Here is a 21022-nt window from a genome sequence, read left to right on the forward strand (position 1 = left end):
CTCATGTGAGCCCAGCTTCCAATCACCGCCTCTGAGACAGCCCAAACACAACATTCAGGACCATTCTTTCCTCTTTATTCACAAATCTTTAGGAGGAGGAAAGGGCATCTGGGGAAAAGCAGATTTGTATTTTCTTTTTCTTTTTTCTCGAAAGGAAACTCAAATGTCCTGGGAGAAGGGGGGAGGATCCAAGAAAGAAAGGATTTTCCAGATTCATATGAAAAGCACTCCAGTAGCATGAACACAATGATGAAAATAAAGATTTTAAAAAAAGTTTAACTGGCACCCTTTTGACTTAATATATAAAAAAAGAATCATCTTTTGCCTTCCTTCTTCTGGCCATTCAGTTATTTATTTGCTTCTGTTCTGAAGGCATTTGCTTTGTTTTTCCACATTTCTTCCATTCTTCTGGTACTAGTGTGTCCTGGAAAGAAAGATCAAAAGAATTAACTCTTCCAGTCAGCAAAGCACTTCCTTGCACAGAACAGGCATCCCCAGACACTTCATTCTCTGTGAAAGGAAGCTCACTGGACAAGCTTCCCAAAAGCAGCTTGAGTGATAAAATCAGTACTGCTCTGGAATGGGGGATGGAATTCAAAGAGGATGGAAATAGTCAGACAAAACAAAGATTAATTTCTGGTGCAAAAGGAATGAATATGCCTGTTAAATTACAAAATTGAACAAAAAACCCCAGGCTGAATGCAAAGCCTGCAAATACCTTAACAGGGCTGATCCATCTGCTGGGAATCATTTGTCCATGTAAACACAATGATCTTCAACTCCCCAAGAAGATCAAGTAGCCTAATTTTAGCACAACAGACCCAGCTTTTTGGGGTCCTTTTGCTTTCCATGATGCCAGACAGGCATGGCCATGGAGGCTGAGCACCTGACAGTCCTGCCATAGGAGTTGGTAGCAATACAACCTTAGCCGACATAGCTGCAGCACAGGAAAACTCAGCAACGAGGAAAAATCCTTGTGACTGCACATGGCAGCAAAATCTAACTCAGGCTTTGTGAATATTAAGTTATTTGCAAGATCTTAAGGGCACAGAGATGCTCTGAGGGTTGGAGCCCCTCTCCTCTGAGGGAACGCTGAGGGAGTTGAGGATGCTCAGCCTGGAGAAGAGAAGGCCCCAGGAAGCCTCACTGTGGCCATGCAGGACTTGAAGTGGGCTCATAAAAATGAGTGAGAGGGATGTTTTACACATGCAGACAGGGCAGTGGTTTTAAACTGGAAGAGGGCAGGTTTAGATTAGATGTTAGGATGAAATTTTTTATTCAGACGGTGGTGAGGCATTGGCACAGGTTACCCAGAGAGGTTGTTGATGCTTCATCTCTGGAATTTGTTAAAGGCCAGGGTGGATATGGCCCTAAGCAACCTGCTTTAGTGGAAGTGTCCCTGCTCATGGCAGAGGGATTGGAACTACATGAGCGTAAGGTCCCTTCCAACCCAAACCAGTTTGTGATTCCATGATCCTCTAGGATTACTTACAGCCCATAAGGAATGAAGGAGTTAAAATACCAGGCTGAGAAACAGGAAAACATGCAGGCTGTGGAGAACACACTCATGAGGCACTTTGTAAGAGGCCACTAAAAAGCTGCAAACCACTGGCCCAAAGTGATGTTAAAGAGAAGCATTCAGAAACCTGAACAGCAAACACAGCAGTCATCTACAAGGACAAGTGACAGCCATTTCCAGTTCCTTTCCAGTAACTTCTTGTAGCTTTTTCTGTGCTCAAATACCTCAAAACACTCCAGGGAGAGAAGAGACAGTAACAAGCTGTTTTTCTGAGGGACATGATACAAAATTCTCCACAGGTAATTTCCATGAACCCATCCTGCACACACCCTGACCTGCAGACAGAAGCTCTCACCACAGTGCACACTATTTGTGTGGCACAGCCTCCCAGTGCTGGGTTTGATTTGCACCACAAAACCTGGGCTCCATTTAGCTCCCATGTGCCTGGAGCACTGACCATGGATGTGAGAGGAAGCAGATGCTCAGGAGATGTACCTGTGCAGCACATTGAACAGTGATTTGTCTCATCACAGGACCCATCCCATATGCTCTCCCTCTTCCCCACAACAAACCAGTGCACTGAAAGAGGAATGAAGCCCCTCTGTGCACACACATTCAGAACTGGGCAGTCCTGCCTCTTACACCACTGTGCAGAGAGCAAACTGGGACCTTACCTCTTGGAATGAAAGGAAATGAAGGGCTTTCTGCTGGGAAATGGCAATGGAAACCTAACAAATGACTGTATGGAATGGAGGGGGCTGGGAGCTGCTGCTGCCTGAGCCATCATGACCAGTTCAGTCTAATGGGAGGGTGAACCTGGGACTGGGTCATGTTGTCAGCTAAGAGAGGTGCTGCTGACCTGGCTCTGCTGCACAGAGCTCATCCAAACGAGGATGTAATTCAGCAGGCAGAGTGCCTGGCAGCTGAATAGCCACAACACTGCAGGTGGGGATAGAGAGTACCAGCAGCAGAATGGGAACAGCCCCAGTATCAGCCACTTTCATCATGGTCTCCTCCATGACATTACTAATAATTTATTTATAGGAGCAATAATATTGTTTAAACTAGGTTTATTTCATCACCTGAGAGTTGCTTGGTGCCCACAACAGAATATTTACATGTGCACATATCACCACATAGACTTCAGACAATTAAGGAAATCACACAAAAGCAATTTACTCTCAGAGAACATGTACTGCTAATATGCCAACCCAGCTGCAGGGGCACCCAAGGACTGATTTAAAGCTCAATAAGCAATGGTAGGGGAAGCAGCTTCAGCTCACACATTTTTTTGTAAAACAAGTGAGTGATGAGGTGAAATGAAACAGGCAGCATGCCCAGGGAAAGGCAAAATCCAAAAAGGCCCTTACTTCCTGAAGAGCTGGTCACTAGCAAACCCCCTTTTACCGCAGCGTTCTATACTTTGCCAACCTACTGCTCTGCTCTGCAGCGATCCTGCCAAAAGGAGAGAGGGAGAAAGGTTCAGAGAAGACAGGAAGGAAGAAAGCAGCCCTGTTCCAGGAGCCAGACCCAGTGACAGAAATGCACAAAGCAAAACCAGGCCTTCTGGTAACTTTTGTTAACAAGATGGTTTATACAGACAGCCCTCTTCCCTTCCCATGCCTGCTGTTTGCCTCCACAGCTTTGCCTCAAAGTGCAATCTGCTTAATTGTCACTGCACTTCAGCATCTGAGACAGGCAGACAGCGCCTTCACAAGAAGATGTCTTTTTGAACTTTAAAGTCATGTACAAAGGGTTTAACTTTAGCCTCAGAGAGAAGTTTTACTTTCAAATTTACCATTGTAGTTGCAGCGTCGTGTCATTTACAGTGAAAAAGCTCATGGACACCCCCTGCAGTGGTTTGAAGCAGGAACCAACCACCTGCATTTATGTGCTAACAGAAGCCCTGGTTGAGCCAAGACACTTAGAAATTTGCTTCATTGTATTATTTTCCCCCCAATCTGTCTCCTAGGCAATCTGCACTTAGTAACAATTTCTCATTACTCTTTAAGTGAACAAGGAAACATTATTAAATGATGTAACATAGCCCCAGGGGCAACAAAATTCACGTAGGAAGTTACACTAACAAGATAAAGTGCCACAGCAGAGAGGGCTGGACATCTGAGAGCAAGGCTGAGAAAGCTAGGAGGACAGTATGGAAATGGTTAATTACATTAATCATCCTCCCTGACACAGCCACAAAAGCAAAGATGTTTTAAAGAAAACAAATCAATGCAACCCACCTGAAAACTATACTCTTATTTTTTCTTTTACAGCTCTTGTCCTGGTTTTAATAGCATGCAATCAAAAAAGTAAGAACCCAGGGCTATCTATGCAGATAGGTATGCAGGGATAAGCTCCCAGCGGCTCAAAAAAGGAAAAGTAAGGAAAACACAGGTCTGATGGCAAAGCAGGTCAGCAAGATCATCTTCAAAGTCAAATGCTACATTAGTGCCAAAGGGCTAAAGCTTAAGTCTCACATGGAAACTGTGTGTGGCAGAAATGAAGGACAAGGAATGGTGTCACCTCAAATCAACGCACTGCACTGGAAGTTTGGGTCAGAAAACTGCTGGCTGCCCATGCCAGGGCAGTCACGAGACACTGCATGTGGGCAGAATGAGCCCAATGCCAGTACAGAAATGAATGCTGCATCCCTAATATCTAGGAGAATTTTCCCTGGGTTTGCTTGCGTTTGCTGCCTCTTGTCTGGTGCTGCACAGCTGATAAGCAGCTGCTTCCCTTTCCTCTACAATCTCCCCTTAGCTAGACGAACACAGCAGTAATACTCCTGCCTTATCTTCCTCCTCTTAAAACCTTTATCACAAGCACAACTCCCAAAGAGTTGTTGGGCCTCTCCTGAATTTACAATGGCTTTCATAATCTAACATTATTCTTCTAAGAGCTTGCTTCAGCACATGCCACATGGCCACTTCTCTCTGCAGGAGCTTCACCCTGGGGACAGCCCCTCACTGCCCTGCTCAGCTCAAGAAAGAGGCAGGGAAGCAGGGCCAAGCAGCTCAGCCTCACACACAAGGTCCAAAAGCTCGAAGCAGTGTTCACTGACACACAGCAGCATCCTGTGATGTCCTCCCCAAAGATATTAAAGCTGTGTCTCCCCTTACCGCTTCACAGCTTTCTGAGCCAGCATCCTGTTGCCTGCCAGGAATGTGATGCCACCCAAAATGGCCAAGTACTTCAGAGTCTGGAACATGTTGAGCTGAGTCCAGTATACATACATGAGTCCCAACATTGCTGGGGAAAAAAAAAAAAAGACAGAACCCATGGATGAAACTTCATTTTGAAGACCAGCCATTTGTTATACTCAGAACAACTCTACTGCCAGGCCTAAGCATTTGGTTTCTATCTCATCTCTGAAGCTCTGAATGGCAGATCTAAAGACCATACACTATTGCCAGGGAATGAAGGCATTTGGGTCTCCATTCTGGAGAGAAAATGTGACACTGACAGCTTGCAACCAACCCTCCTGGGGCAGTATTATTGGACATATTATAGACATTAAGGGCGATTAAAAAGAGGAGGATACTCTGGATTTCAGTAGGGGATATTAACCTCACACATCTGTAAGGGCTTACAGCTTTATAAAGCTTCCAAGGAAACTGACTTGGACTGAGAAACACAGTGACGTTTGGAAATCAATAGATCCAATGTTCTCCCAGCCTGCTATGTTTTTGAAATTCTACCAAGACAGTAAATAACTGTGTGACCAAGGGCACAATAAAACTGATGAAAAAATTTGGTTCAGCCAAAGAACCAGAAGTGATTTCATGGCAAGAGCTTTAAAGAAAAGATGTAGCCTTTCCCTGTTAACAGATCCTGCAGATTTCAATCCCCACAAAACCTCCCTGCCCTCTGAGGATAAACATCCAATAAAGAAAGTGTGACCTCTGGAAATAAGAAGTTCTATTAAGTATAGATAAATGGTGTGAGAGAGGGGCCCGGATAATGACGGCTGTTATAAGCTGATGGCCAAAACAGGTTTATCACCATATTAACAATTATGAAAAGCAGGAAGGCAGATGGAAACAAGAGAACAAATGTTATGCTGTTATGTCATTAGAGTTAATAGACCACGGGCCCATTAACCACAGGCTCTCATCTGTAACTACCAGGTGAGGAGGTCAAACAGCAGAAAGCCTCTGACACTTACCAGCATGTCCCATGTGAAACACGATGGTGCTGGGAGCAAAGCTGAAGTTGGAGATGTTGGCACCTATCTTGATCCACTAAAAGCAAAAGAAACAAAACCAGAGTTACAACAGCCTTGTAAACACAAGCTTTTATTTTAAGCTTCGACATCTTTCAAGCCTGTTTGCTTTAAGATCTTCAGTGAATCCAGTGTATTCTCTACAGAAGCACTTGTTTACTAGTGCAAGAGGAGAAAGTAGTAATTTTGCTAAAGGCAGCATTGTCAAGCTCCTTTAGTGAAAATTTCTCCTGCAACTTTTAACTGCCCTAATGCAGTTCTTCAAATATCCTAAACTGAAGAGAGAATACTGCTCCAAATCTAAATAGTGAAAAAAGACACTATTTCTATCCAGTTGAATTAATTTCCATTAAAAATACAAAAAAAAAAAAAAAAAAAAAGGTTAGGCTCTCATTTTGGACTCAAAGACCACCTACAGATACAAGATGTTTGGTCATAATAATAATTTTTAATTTTTGACTACAAAAGATAAAGGCATGAAGGGTGGGAAACAGGAGCAGCAGCAATGAGTTTTTTCATTAGTGTCATCAACTTGTACATTGTGAGCTCCACAGACCAGAGGACATGACTGCCTGAATGCCAGCTTTCAGTGAGACTGGCTAATGGGAAATTGCTCTTGGGATCAGTTTCATCTTCCAAATAAGGAATAATTTAACTTGCCTCAATGAGATTTTGTACTGCATGAAGTTCAAAGCACTGACCTGACAATAGAGTGAGTAGTAGTGGATGTTTCAACTACAGACACTCAAATGTCCATAAATGGGGATTAAATCTGATAGAATTAAGTAATGCAGATTTTGTGATGGATTTATTACATGTGGGCAGGATAACTGCTTTTTTTCTGTGGAAGTCTAATGTTGTTATAACTCAATCTGCCCACTGTTACTCACCATCCCCAGCTGAAGCACACTGAAGAAACTCATCCACCTACTTCAGCTTGGCAGCAGTGTTATTATGCTTTGACTATAACCTCAAAAAACCAAACCAGACCAATGCTCTGCACTGATATTTGGCACTGCTGAGCCAGTCATGATTAATCAAGAGTTTTAGCAAGAAGTTGAGCTGTCCAACCTCGTAAGTGACTCTGGACCGGATGGGAAAAAGTGTTGCTCTTCTGTGACCCAGTTCACTCACCAGGATGAGCAGCAAAAGCAGTGGGGAGAGAACTAGCGCCGTGAAAGTGTTGGAAACCACTGTGGGAGGCCTCTTCTCAGGTTCCCTGAAGAGGTGCTGCAAACAAACAAAACCAACTCATGAGCAGGAGTGTTCCAACAGAGCAGCTTCTCTGCTTCCCAGATGACCAGCTGCAGCCCTGGTGCTGTTCTCAGAGATTCTTCTGGATGAGAGCCATTCATCTTAAGGCAAAGACTGACTCTTTAAAGCAGTGTCTATTCCAGTCTCTGCATATTTGATTTCTTGCACAGTTAACTCTTCCTTGCTCTCACAGAAACACTTATTAGCTTGACACCAGCCCAAATGGCTGGAATGAAACAAGAGACCTTTCTTGTGCTTACTTGGTGCTTACTTGGTCACATTTTCATGTTTGAGTCCTCTCACTGACACCAGCTGCTCTCTCACAGGTAGAACACACAACTTATTTATTCATACACCAGAGAACTGCAACAAATTTCTCTCCATTAAGCAGTAACTCTGGTCTTCCTTTAACGAGATTACTTACAAATAAATTACGATGAGAACAAATAATACTAGGGACTCATCTCCAATTTTGACTGTACCTGGATTTCAGGTTTGGGTACAAAGAGGTTCTTGGACTGGACTGTGGATGGTGCATCCTCTTCTGGGAATGTGATCACAACATCAGCCTGAAATGAAAGCACGCAGCTTCATGCATTTAGATCTAAATATATTAATAAAACCTATTCCATTACTGTGCTCTATTTCCTTATTTGCCAATTTATGATTTACATGATTTTAAAAGGAAACTGAAAAAAAGCCACCAGATTTTTAAAGAGGCAGCCTCTCCTAAACAGAAGCAGTAATGCCATTCACCCATCATTAAGAATTGGGCTTATTTCCATCAGAGAAAGAATGGAGAGGTTAAACCTTGAGAGCTTTCTGTGAAATTGCAGTCAAACCCATAAATGTTCTGAAGTTTCTGCACCACCACATGATGAAATGTTCATTTCTGTCTTGCTTTGAAGTTTACTTAAAACTTGCAATGAACACAAACCTCAGAGCCCATAAATGGCCAAAAGGATTCTGCTTCACTACAAAGAACAAAACATTTGAGCTTTTTGCTTCCAAGCTTTTACCATGCTCTCCTGTTAGACTGTCAGTAATGTCAAAACCACATCACCCCACTTCCAGCTACATACCACATTCCACAGGATTGGATTTTCCAGAGTGGCATCTCCAATGATCAAGTAAAGAGTGTAGGTCCCAGAGGCAGAGTCAAATTCAGTCTTTCTTTCAGAGGTATCCAATTCAAATTTGTACACATTCTTGCTGTCTGGTTCAGCAACAAACACCACCTCCTGGCCAGTCTTTTGGTTGTGAAGTCGGACAAAAGTCTGAAAGGAAGATAGATTGTAACATTCAAGGACTTTTTCAGCCAACAATCTACTTTAAACAATCAGAAGTGTGCTTTAACAGTGCAGGCTATGTGCACTCACTTTGTGGAGTTTAATACAACACAATACCAGAGCCAGGAGAGGTTTCATTTAACAAACAGATGTACTGAATCTCCCATCTACTGAGATCAGTGATCTTCACAGTACATGTCAGAAACATAAGGCTGCTCAAAACCTATCAAATCTTTTCAAGAGCAGTTGTCACATCAGATGCTTCATGATGGAACATCTTGGTGACACAGCAGTGACAAAAATTGTCCTAACCTGGTGAGGGATGAGTTCAGCTCCACTGTTCACATCTATCAGCTGGAAGGATAAAGCAAAGTTCTGATGGCTGTCAGCAGTGAATGAGCCCTTGGCTTTGGCTGGGTAAGCTACCCTAGGAGGGAAAAAAAAAAACCACACAGAACTGAGGTGATCTTCCAAGAGAAGGCCTGGTGCTCAGAGAAACCAAGACTCTAATCTAGAGTCAGGCTTGCTCCTAAAGGATCACACACCCCATGTTGTTTTACCTGGTTGTTTTTGGCGCAATGCTCTGATCTTTATCCACAGTAGAAAGATCTACGTTAGTAATCCCCACTTCTGTGGAAACTTTTACTTTCAGCTGCAACAAAACACAACAGAAAATTCCTCAGAGCAGTCTACATACACCAATTATGGTCAAGTTCACTGCAGATGCTTTAGCTCTTCTGTCCCTCTTCCCCCAAGACGGTCTTACAGCTAAACTCAAGTCAGAGTCTAACCTGACCAGAAGGATCTACAGCAATTCACCTTCTGGAAAAGCTCCTGCACCAGTCACTAACCCTAAGCCATCCCCTTCCTCCCTGCACAAGCAGCCAGCTCTGCTTACACCAACTTCTCAGGCATGCTAGAATTAGCTGCCCTTGAGAGAGCTGTTTTTAATGAAACAGTCCAACTACCCAGATGCAACTAGTTTTCCTTTTGAACTAGCAGAAACCAGCTGTTAAATATTACATCACATATGATACAACTTAACACTGCCTATGCATGTGTCCTTCTGCTTTCTGGACAGCAATTGGAGATGAGAGGTCTCCAGACAGCAACCAGTTCTGCCCCTGGTGGCTCCTAAAGCCCAACAGGTTTCTGTTGATTTTATTACCAGCAGGCAAATGCCAAAGCATTCCTGCAGACCTGCACTTTGTCCAGCAAGCTTTCCTTCAGAGTCACAGCATTTATCACTTAAAGCAAGGCAGCCAATAAGGCCCTGCCATTTATCACACTCCTCTGTGCTAAGTGCTGTATAAACCCCAAATGGAGAAATTATTTCCTGCCCTTTCCCCAGCCCCAAACCACAGCCTATCCAGGCACTGAGCCGAGTGGGTTTGACTGATTTCAATTCTTCTCTCAAACATAAGCAGTTACTGCAGTCTGTAGTTTTTAATTAGCACATTTGTTCTCACAGCTTACAAATGCTCCCCTAGAGAATGAAAGTTTCATTGCCAAGATATTTTTCATCTTATACTACAATTTGTTATTACAGGTTTGCTCATGTGAACCAGCCCCACACCCTCAGCCTGAAAAATAATTCACAGGGAACCTGTGGGAAAAATATGTAAAAACATTAACTAAACTATTCAGGTCAGACTTCAAACAGAATCATCTTGGCAGCTCCTTTACAACAAAAAGTGTAATTTAAAAGAGAGGCTACCCCTGAAAATGGATCCATTAACATGCAGATGATTCAGGCTAACTTTAGCAAAGCCTTAATTCGTTCCAAGGCAGGAGTAAAGAAAGATGGACTAATGAAATATTAATTTAAAAAAAGTTGTGTGAAGGCAACTCAGAGCTGGTGCACACAGCCCCTCCAACTGCACGGTACACAAACATCTCTCAAATATTTTAATGCCAGGAAATGTAGTCTCTGCCTGAGTAATAACCCACTGGTTTAGCTCATTACTGTCAAAACGATGGTGCATTAAGGACAATTAATGCTAATAACAGTAAGGAAAAAAGCAGCTCCCCAGCAGTCCTCCCCCGTAACAATGTGTCTTATTAGCAGCGGTTCCCACAAAGCTGCCAGCGCTAATACATTCCTGCCGGTGCCTCCCTGTGCCAGCCCCAGCTTAAGCAGGACAATCCAGCCCCTTCTGACACCCCTGAGTGCCATTACTGCCCCACTGACAGAGTCCATTTGATCCTCAGAGTAAAGGTCAGCAGTTGTAAGTGTCTTCCTCCACTCCAAGCTAAATATGTTGGGAGACTTGAAATGCTAATTGTTTCCTTAAATAGGCGATTAAGGGCAAAAATTAACCCTGGGAAGAGACCTCTTTGGAGAAGAGCATTCTCAGCTGTTGACACTGGGGTGACCACATGAACAGTCACAGAGGTCACATTCTTCTCACTGTAACAAACTTGAGGAAAGGAAAACTCCAAATGTTTATATGAAACTGTTCTTCAGAAAGGTACAGTCTAACAGCTTTTGCCACCAAAAAACGACTGTGTATGCATGAAAGGAAGACTTCATTTGCTTTGGTCACTGCTTCTCCACTACAAAATCTTCACCATATACATGGTTCGGAGATGCCAAAAGACTCCTTGATGCTTTTCTAGGGCACTAGAGCTTATTCAAACAGACAACAACAAATGCTCAGCTTCCACACATCAGGCAAACCCCAGACAACTGATAGCCAAGCCTTGAGATTTACAGGCTCAACTCTGGAATGCTCTGAAGAACTAACACTTGGTAATCGTTTTTGTATATCGACTTAGGGCTGCCATATAAACACTTCCACTGTTACCCTTTGTTCATATGTTGTCACATCAGCATCTAAGTGATAAATCAGGTTTGAAACTTACACAAATTCCTTTTGATCATATAATAATATGGTTACTGGCCATAATCCTGAGTCAAAATCCAATGCATTAAAGAAAAACATGTGATAAAAATTCCATACAACTGGCAACATCCTTCACAAGCATGAAACAAAGAAGCTGTTTCAGTGAACAGGCACAGAATTAAAATACATCAAAGAGCACACCCACCTCCACTTTGTTAGCAATAAATCGCTTATCTCCATCTACACTGATGGAGAAATCATAATATCCACTTGCAGGTTTCACATTCATGAAGTTCAGCTCAAAGAAATCTCTGCAATAGAAAACCCCAAGGTGTTACGAAGCCTCCAAATATGCTACATTGAACAGGTAAACAAACACAGCACAAAACCAGCATAGCTAAATGCAGCAGGAAAAGAATTCTTCAAAGCTGACAAAAGTAAAAAAAAACAGTGGAATTTCCCACTACCAGTCAAAAGAAAAAGCAACAGAAATCACCACCAAATATGCTCAGTCACTTGTCACCAACAAAACACAACCACAGCATTTTGGGTTTTCTATCATGGAAACATTTCTCTGGTGGAAAACACTTATAGAAATTAAGTCCAACATTGTTTAAGTAACACCTGTTTGCCTTACTATAAAAATATTCTTATTTTCTTACCCAGAGAGTGTAAATGGTAGCTGTTGAAGGACAGTGGCTTTGCTAGACACAGACTTGGCTTGATCAAGTTTTACAGAAACTTGAGTCAGTTGCTGGGACATAACATTGGTCACTTGCAGCTATGAGAGAAAAACCAGCATTTCTGTGAAACTTGTTACCCCAGAAGGAATGCAGTAGCACAGACAACTCAGTACCCCTCTGTGTTACACACCCAGAGTTCTCCCCTGCTCAGCTTCCCAGATCTCGTTGTCCTTTCTAACACAATAGGGAAGGTGAAGGGCTCACTTCCACACCATGCCTTCTTGAGGCAGTGTCTGGTAAGCCCTGGTTAAGCCAAGGCTCCTAAGAATCACCTCACAAAAGCACTAAAATCCCAGATCTACAGGAACCTGAGCCACAGAGCTAAAAATCAAAGACATCACCTTACACCTTCAGTCAGCCCAGAGCTACAATACCACAGCCTGAGCCAAGATTTGGGGCTGAGGCCTTACCCTGAGTACAGGCTGATGATGGGACACAGCCGCAGGTCCATCAGGGACAACGATGACAGGCAAGTGGAAGCGGTTCTGGGATAAGGAACCTGCAGCACGAGCAACGCTGAAAGCCTCTGAGAGTGTCTCAAAGTTTTTCTTGCTAAAAATTGCATTCATCAACTGGATAACTTGATCCTGAAAGAGGAAAAGCCAATCACATATAAGCACCAGCAGCTTACCGCAACATTACAAACTGGCTCTGTATATTGTTATTAATGAAAACATCATTCATAAAAGACTGTTTAATTTTCCATTTGCTTTAAAAGTAGTTCAAGTTATGAGGCAACCCAACATGATTTACCTTTGGAATTTCACATGTGCATTCTTATTCTTGGCTGGGAGGTTCCAACCACAATGGTTGGAACTGTGCTAAGAATTTGGAAAACCAGAATTTGGATCCACCTCTGCAAATGATGTGTTTTGGAGTGGAAGATGTTGTCAGCTTAGCTACCCAGACTGCATGTGGCTGCAAAAGGACAACTTGGCTGCAAGAGCTGCACAATTGTCTTCATACAGTGGAGCAGGACCAGGCTTGATGCCCTGGCTACCTGCCAGGCTGGGAGGGCCATGGAGAAAAACATCCCAATGGCTCTGGAAGGGGCCAGTCTAGGCCCATGCAGGCTTATCCCCTCAGGTTCAGCAGTGTCCTCAAGCTAAGAGGATTAGCTTTAAAGCAGTACCACCAGGAGCACAGAGCCAGCTCTGGCTTTGGGATGTGCCAAAGCTAATTTGTTCTTTCCAAAGCAAGAGTGGGACTGCATCCCCCCAGGTGGTTTTGCAGTCTGACTTGGAAGGGCATCCACATCACCCTCTGCAGATTATTCATTACCCCTCACTATTCAACTCCTTCCATCCCTCCCTGCTAGTCTGGAAAACAGAGGAATTGGCTACCTGTACTTTGATCCAAGCAAGGAATTTAGGGCTAAATTCTAATAAGAATGAATACAATCAAAGACAATCCCAAACAAAACAATAGGGATACAACTTAGCGACTACAAAGAACACCTCTAAATGAAATCCACTGCATCTCAAATTTTTCACCCTCCTGTTTGTACCAGTGAGCAAACAACATCACAACTAGAGAAAGCATCCAGGCAAATGCTACAAAGCTCCTGCATAGTGTAAATCCTGCTGTGTTTTTCATGTCTGTGGAGGGCATGGCACTGCTCCAGACCCTAATCAGTAACTGACACTCTCATTGAAGTTTTGGAGGAAAAAGAAAAAGGGAGTTATTTCTGCAAATACTACATGTTATTTTTTAAAGACAGTTTGGTGGCATTCCAAAGGCACTCTCACCATTCACCAGAGATAAAGCCTTAAGCCCCAACAGCAGCACTTCTGACAGCGCAATTCTGAAATAACACTAAACAATTTTCTTTAATTGGTCTTTTTTTTAAGCATCATTTGAATGCTGACAGTCTGAATTGTGCGTGGCAGAATCAGCACCTCAAAAATGACATCAAAATTACTTTGCATTAGTCTGTTTGGCAGCAGTGTGGAAAAGAGCCAGGACTGAACTCAGATGTCTTACACTGGCTTCATTCTTAACCCTGCCACTTTGGCTCATGCTTTAGGGAGCTGCCACTCTCACTCCAAAATGCATCTAACTCCATTAACTTGTGGAAAAAAAAAAATCAAGTGGATAGCTTGGGTAGTAGCTTGGATAGTAATGATTTCTAGCTTAACCAAGATCAAAAGAAATTTCCAACAGTGTTTCATCTTAGACAACAAGTTCTTGCATCTGGATTCCTGCAGGCACATGGTGATGTTGTCTCTCTTTTGGGCACCCCAAATTAGGGTCCCGGCATTTTCTCACAGATAAATAACATTTGCAAAACACTTTGAAATGCTGGAAAGTGCTACACAAGTGCCAAATATCAAAGCAAACGCTGAAACAAGCAGTTTTTTTCAACACCTTGTCTCAATAAACAAAAACTAAGCCTCACTTGCAATTTCGTTCCTGGAAAAGGAAAAAAAAACCAACAAATCCAGCCTGTGATCTTTAAGTTGGAATTTCCTCTTAGATTCTGTTTCTTAGCATTCCCTCCACAATGTCCCTTTTCATTGAGTGTGCTCAATACTTCTTCCAGTAGAAATTCTACCCAGTTACACCAGGCTCTTTCACAGGGACTGAGCAGATCCTTTTTGGGAGCTGGAATGTGCAATGGATGAAAAGACAGGTACAGACCTCCTTTATTGCTGGCTCTGTACCCACATGGTCTGACAGCTTATAGGCAGCAGCAACAAACAGGGCAGTAGTCTCAATTCCTTCTTCAAATTGCAGGTAAACTCCACCCAGGTCATCCAAACGAGCGACAAGATCCTGACAGAAAGAGTTACTAAAATTTATATTGTATTCCAGTAGATTCACAGAAGTTAGCTCTTCAGTAATCAAGGATTATCTGTATGGGATCAATGATATATTTTGTAATAGTTATTTAGAAACAGGAAGAAAGAGAAACCTCCAGCCTTTAGTGGATTTAATTATATGTAAATGTCAGGATTTTCAATGTTTCAGTCCCCTGTGAAACAGATAAAAGTCCAAGGAATTATCTTCTTGAAAGCCAAACCACATAATGCAGGCAATTAGCCAGGCTGGTTCTTCATTTTGTTTTTCACATTAATACATCTTATAGTTCTAAAGAGATCTAGCAAATTTCTGAATAATTAGAGAGCACAGTGTGTTCCTACCTCAATCTCCTCAACAATGCCACTTAGATCTGCCTGCTGGGACAGGTGAGATGCCGTCTCCAAAGCCTGGATGGTTCTTAAACAAGAACAAAACCAAACAAATGCATGACTATTCCTTCCTTAAGAGTCAAACATCATTTAAATCAAAGCTACTGAATTTTCTATTCTGGATGAAGTGTAAAACAGCTGTTCCTGCCTTCAGTTCACTCAAGAGAATGAATCTGAAGTGATTTAGTGTGAACTTAGCATTCATTACAGAATGTCGCTTTAGCTGCATCAGCGCTGCAAGAAACTCAGACTCAAAGGCAGAGAACAAACTGATCCCTGCAGAGCACAGATCCCAGACTTGCTACTGAGGCTTCCAGGAATCCATTTTTTTTAGTCAACAAAGCAAGTTTTAAAGTCTCCCTCTCTTCCTCAGCTTTTAAGGGACATCATGTTCTCTTGTTTCGCAGTGAAACTAAATTCTTTGGTGATAAATGCCAAGATTCCTTCAGCTTCCTGGCACATATTTTCCAGTTCACAGTGCAGACACCTCAAACTACAAACAACAGGGTTGAGAAAGAGCATCAAGTCTGCTACAACCATAAATGACACAGAATCATGGTTGGGTATTAAGCAAAAAATTTGTTGCTTTTAAGAGGAAGCTTTTTTTTGGGATACTATCCCTTTAATGACCATTATATTTGAACTAGACTGAATATGTAAGTTCATTTACAAAATCATACAAAAATAGCCACAAAAACATATATTTCATTCCACCAGAGAAACAATAACGAACTGGACAAATACATCAAATGAAAACACAGCACCTACTCTACTACCTCTATATTACAAACATAAAGCATTAAAATACTCTTTAATTAAAAATCCAGTTGCCTGGTGGATAAAAATGAATCCTTTCTGCCCGAGACTTACGCCAGCACACTCTCTTCCTTGCTGAGACGAGCAGTGAGAGCACTCAGAGCTTCCTGGGATGCCAAAGGAAGGCCAAAGCCACTCAGGGCACCAACAGCGTGGAAGATCTGGGTGACTGAGGAATCCTCACTGACAGCTGCCAGCAGCAGCTCCCTGGTCTCATTTGAAATGGTGACCTGAGCAAGAACACAGGGAACATAGCAATTCACACTTGAAAAAACATGGCCTTCTAATCAGCACTGATTCCTTCCTGGAGCAACACACTTGACAGGTGAACTACCATAAACTTTTGGGAAAAATCCCTTTGTCATTCATTACCTTTTTGTTTCATTAATTAAATCTCTAAGTTTTGCTGTTGACCATCAATCAGTCAGGATAATCCATGATTCAGATTTATCCTGGTAACCTGCTCCTGCTGTTCACTGGGCATCATATCACTGTGTAGCAGCCAGGGCTACTGATGACAAACAGGGCTTGGATAACTCACCTCAGTTCAGCAAGGGTACTCTGCATCTGCATCCAGCAGTGTTCCAACATCCAAACAGTGTGTCATCCACCCAAAGAGTTTCTAACTGACACAGTCCTGAGAATTCTAATAAAATGTGCTGCCTTTTTTCTTAGCCACCAGTGTTTAATTAAAAAACATTCCCTCAGAATTACTCTGGACCAAATACATGTGTTGTACATTTATATTTGCCTTGTGTAGAGCACACCCAAAGATTTTTTTACCTAAGGCACAACAGAGAATGTCGCTGTTGAGCAGCTAGCAGAGTAATGAAGGCACCAGTTCTCAGTGGCAAGAAGGAATGACCTTTATTGTTTTGATTTCATCACATATATAGAGTTCTCAAAAGTCACCCAGATTGGTCAGTCAGAAGCCTTCCCCCAGGCCTGATTGGCCAGGCCTGCACTGCCCAAGTTCTGGGACACTGTTCCAACAACATCCAAACTTTATCTTTATTTATAAAACACAAGAAAATTTCTCTGGGGAAAAACCTGTGCTAGCCACAAGAGAACAATCCACTAAAAGAAAGTAAAAGTTATGCATAAAACAAACCCAAGAAAAATATCAAGGCAGGTATTTTCTTGGTAATATCTGTCTGCAGAACTCAGAGCTCCACACTCACCTCACAGCCTGACAGGGCCTGGATGGCCTGGGCAGCATAAAAGAGGGATTCAACACTGCTGGAGTCCACATGAGATTTGATGAACTTGCATGCAGCCTGTGGAGAAACAGAAGTTAACTTAAACGACTGAGAGGAGATTTAAATGATACTCTATGACAATTTCATGAACACTGTGCATTTTTATACCCCCCAGATCCTACTCTGCCAAGCACAGGACAGGATTGCATTATCTGGGAATATTCCTAGACTTTCCCTTGATTGAGAGAATCAGGTTAGAGATCACTTAGTAAAACCCAACAGCCACAAATCCATAGGCCCTGATGGGATGCAGCCACAAGTGCTGTGGGAGCTGGCAGATGTTATTGCCAAGCCACTCTCCATCATCTCTGGATGAAGCTCATGGAAAACAGGAGAGGTGCCTGAGGACTGGAGAAAAGCCAATGTCACTCCAGCCTTCAAAGAGGGCAAGGAGGAGGACCCAGGGAACTACAGGCCAGTCAGCCTCACCTCCAGCCCTGGAAAGGTGTCAGAACAGCTCATCCTGGCTGTCATCTCGAAATACATGGAGGAAAAGAAGGTGATAAGTGGTAGCCAACATGGATTCACCAAGTGGAAATCATGCCTGACCAATGGGGTAGCCTTCCAGGAGATGACCACCTCTCTGGAGAAGGACCTGGGGGTCCTGGTGGACAACAAGCTTCCATGAGACAGCAAAGTGTCCTGGCGGCCAAGAAGGCCAGTGGTACCCTGGGGTGCATTGGGAAAAGCATTGCCAGCAGGTCAGGACATGATCCTGCCCCTCTGCTCAGCCCTGCTGAGGCACACCTGGAGTGCTGTGTTCAGTGCTGGGCTCCCCAGTGCAAGACAGACAAGAAGCTACAGGAGGGCTGAGAAGATGATGAGAGACTGAGGCATCTCTCAGGAGGGAAGGGTGAGGGAGCTGGGACTGTTCAACTTTGAGGAGATAATCGAGAGGGGAGCTGATCAGTGCACACAAACATCTTGTGGGTGGGTCATTCCATGACATATATTCAAGTGTCGTATCTAGCTATTATTTTTATTATCTCTACCTTTAAAATAGTCCCACCCTGTGAAAAGGTGCACCATGCAGAAAAAGTCTCATTACAAACCTTGAGTAATAAATAACTACAGTTCACCTGCAGAAGCAAAAGCTGTGCTATCGTTGCCAAAACTAAAGAATGAATAAAAAATCCAACCACAGTGACACAAAGGAAAGCAACAATTCCCAGTGTAGCCCACAGATGACCAGTAACTGGCCACAGCAAGGAGTGCATGGAGATGAACCACATCTTCAGGAACCTCCGAGTTAAAAGCTTATGTGCACCACCCAAAGAGAAACCAAGACCAAATGGTTTAGAACCCCTGTACTGGATAAGGTATGAGGAAAGAACAAACTTCTGTTTACAGTTCACATGCACAGGTAAACATCCACATGCATGTGAGCAGCTGTGCCTGTGTGAGGAGGCTGTTACAAGGACAACCTGCAATATTTAAACTAGAAATGCTTAGAGACACAGCAAAGTAAGCATTATGCTGATACCACCAGCCTTAGAATTATATAATTAATTACATACAAAAGTAACACAATGCTGTGGCCTGACTGAATTCAGTACTTGAAGTGAAACAAACCAATGAGAACTCTATTTAACAGTACAGTGCAGCAAACGTACCACAGACAGGGGACTTATTCACAAGACAGTTGAACAAATTAAATTGATATCCAGGGTGGCATCATAACGGGGCACGGAGGAGTGAGCCCTGAAGCTACCATTTACAGGCAGTGAGTGTAAGTGAGCCAGGGACACCCTACTGCCCGGACAAAGCTGCAATTTATCCAAATAACACACGAGAGCCGGTAATTACCAGTGATACTCCAGTACTTATAAGGATATAACGCACACGGCCCTGTCGAAGCAGACCTCTCTATATAAATCAATATTATATTTACAGTTAGTCTTTCGCTGCTGTGCAGCAGCCCCTCAGCACAGAAAAGGCAGCCGGGCCCTCCCCTGCTCACCTTTTCGTCCGCCACCCGCACGCCGAGGCTGCCGAGCCCCACGATGGAGTAGTAAGCGGCCCGCACGTCGCTGAAGGGCCGCTCCAGCACCGCCCGCAGCCGCGCCAGGTCGCGGGCAGTGAGGCGATGGCTGGGCACGAGGGCCTGGGCGCTGGCGAAGAGAAGCAGGAAGCTGAGCGCCGCCTCCAGACGCAGCCGCGTGCCTGCGGAGAGACAAGCGCGTTACCCCGGGTCTCCCCAGCCCACGGCACCGGCACCGGCCCCAGCCCCGCCGCCCCGCGCTCACCCGGCGCCGCCATGTTGCCGCCCCCTCCCGCGCCACGGCGCCGCTTCCGCCCCGCGCCCCGCCCCGCCCCGGCACGCGCCATCAGGCCATGGGGGGGTAAGAGGCACGGCGCATTGTGCAAGAGTCCTTCAGCAGCACTGCTGCCCGCTAAGAAAACACAGAAACCATGAACGAGAGCTAAGTGAGCGGAGCGGGTGAGGAGGGGGGCGAGGGAGCTGGCGGCAGCGGGGTCGCCAGGCCACGGGCAGAAGGGAGTCCCCCGGGTGGCGGGAGTGGTACGGTCCTCCCGGCGGGCCCCGGGGGCGGCCCCTGGAGAAGATGTGGGCTGCGCTGATTGGCCAGGGAGTCTTAAAGGGGCCGCGGCGGGAAAGCGGTGGTGGCTTGTGCCGTGCCGTGCCGTGCCGTGCCGTGCCGTGCCGTGCCGTGCCGTGCCGTGCCGTGCCGTGCCGTGCCGTGCCGTGCCGTGCCGTGCCGTGTCGTGTCCTGTTGTGCCGTGCCGTGCCGTGCCGTGCCGTGCCGTGCCGTGTCGTGTCCTGTTGTGCCGTGCCGTGCCGTGCCGTGCCGTGCCGTGCCGTGCCGTGCCGAGCCGTGCCGTGCCGTGCCGTGCCGTGCCGTGCCGTGCCGTGCCGTGCCGTGCCGAGCCGTGCCTTGCCACGCCACGCCACAGTATTTTCACGTGTGTAGCCGTGAGAGCCGTGCCACGCCGTGGGGTGCTGTGTCATCCCGTGTCACGCTGTCTGACGCCGTGCCATGCCGTGCCATGCCGTGCCGTGCCATGCCGTGCCATGCCTCCTGCGTCACACTGACACCAAACCCCTCGAGATTTGAGCCCCTCGAGATCTGAATGGGGGGTTGAGTCAAACTTTCCCAGTGTTCGGTTGTTAATCAGTGTCTGATATGATATGCAACGTGATTGTGCAGATACCATTAAACAGTTGCATTGTGACCTTTGTTCGCTTGGCTACTGCGCTGAATCGGTTGAGATTTAGGTTGGATGCCAAAAGTTCTGTAGTCTGCAACCAATGATTGATAATTCCTTTTTCAAAATGTATAGATAGTGTAAAGTCTTGATGATCAGGGATCCAGCCTTTTGTGGGTTATCACCCAGCTCCCTACTTTGTGCAAATTAAAAAAAAATATAAAAATACCTCTCCTTGGTGTGTGAATTGGTGCTGCACACTGGGGAATGAGCCCATTGTGGAGGACAACAATCCCATGCCATGGGCCATGCAATGCTGAGTCTTACTTTCCAACCGGTCTTTTCTTCCCCCTTGTTTTTCCTTAGCAAATAAAAAGATACAAAAAAGCAAGTGTAATGTTAAGCCCCAGCTCTGCTGTGCAAACCCCAAACCTCTCAGTTAAACAAGCTGGATTTCCTGTGGGAATAAATAGCATTGATTATTTCAGGTGGCCCTTGGGAATGGCCATGGCCCCACTATTGGGGTCTCCAAGTTCCTCCAGTGAAGCAATGTACGAGTCCAGGTGAAAAACAGCTTTTTTCATGAGCCCCTAGGGATGGGCAGATGGGCCTCTGTGTCCCAGTCCCCACAGGGGACACAGCAAGCCATGGGTGACAGACACCCATCCCACTGCTCACTGTCCTTCTGGCCCCAAAATTTGGGGAAAAGGGCCGT

General features: G+C 44.7%; 1 protein-coding gene across 2 annotated transcripts; it reads right to left on the reverse strand.

The window, feature by feature from the left end:
* Positions 1-53: 53 nt before the first annotated feature.
* On the reverse strand, positions 54-19530 carry RPN2 (ribophorin II). 2 transcript variants are annotated; one of them, XM_085078961.1, is made up of 18 exons: positions 19389-19530; positions 19103-19305; positions 17065-17160; positions 15938-16113; positions 15020-15095; positions 14517-14651; positions 12287-12463; positions 11796-11914; positions 11339-11444; positions 8848-8939; positions 8600-8714; positions 8081-8275; positions 7481-7567; positions 6879-6974; positions 5688-5763; positions 4642-4771; positions 2890-2974; positions 54-424 (listed from the first exon to the last, which is right to left on the reverse strand). In XM_085078961.1, the coding sequence occupies exons 1-17, from the start codon at positions 19468-19470 to the stop codon at positions 2923-2925; spliced, it is 2013 nt and encodes a 670-aa protein (XP_084935087.1). In that variant the 5' UTR covers positions 19471-19530; the 3' UTR covers positions 54-424; positions 2890-2922. The 2 variants fall into 2 exon arrangements, with proteins under 2 accessions (XP_084935087.1, XP_084935088.1); XM_085078962.1 differs by lacking the exon at positions 2890-2974.
* Between the last annotated feature and the right edge of the window lie 1492 nt (positions 19531-21022).

This window comes from Lichenostomus cassidix, chromosome 20 (assembly GCF_008360975.1).
Source record: "Lichenostomus cassidix isolate B80296 chromosome 20, HeHo_3.0, whole genome shotgun sequence".
Lineage (NCBI taxonomy): Eukaryota > Metazoa > Chordata > Aves > Passeriformes > Meliphagidae > Lichenostomus > Lichenostomus cassidix.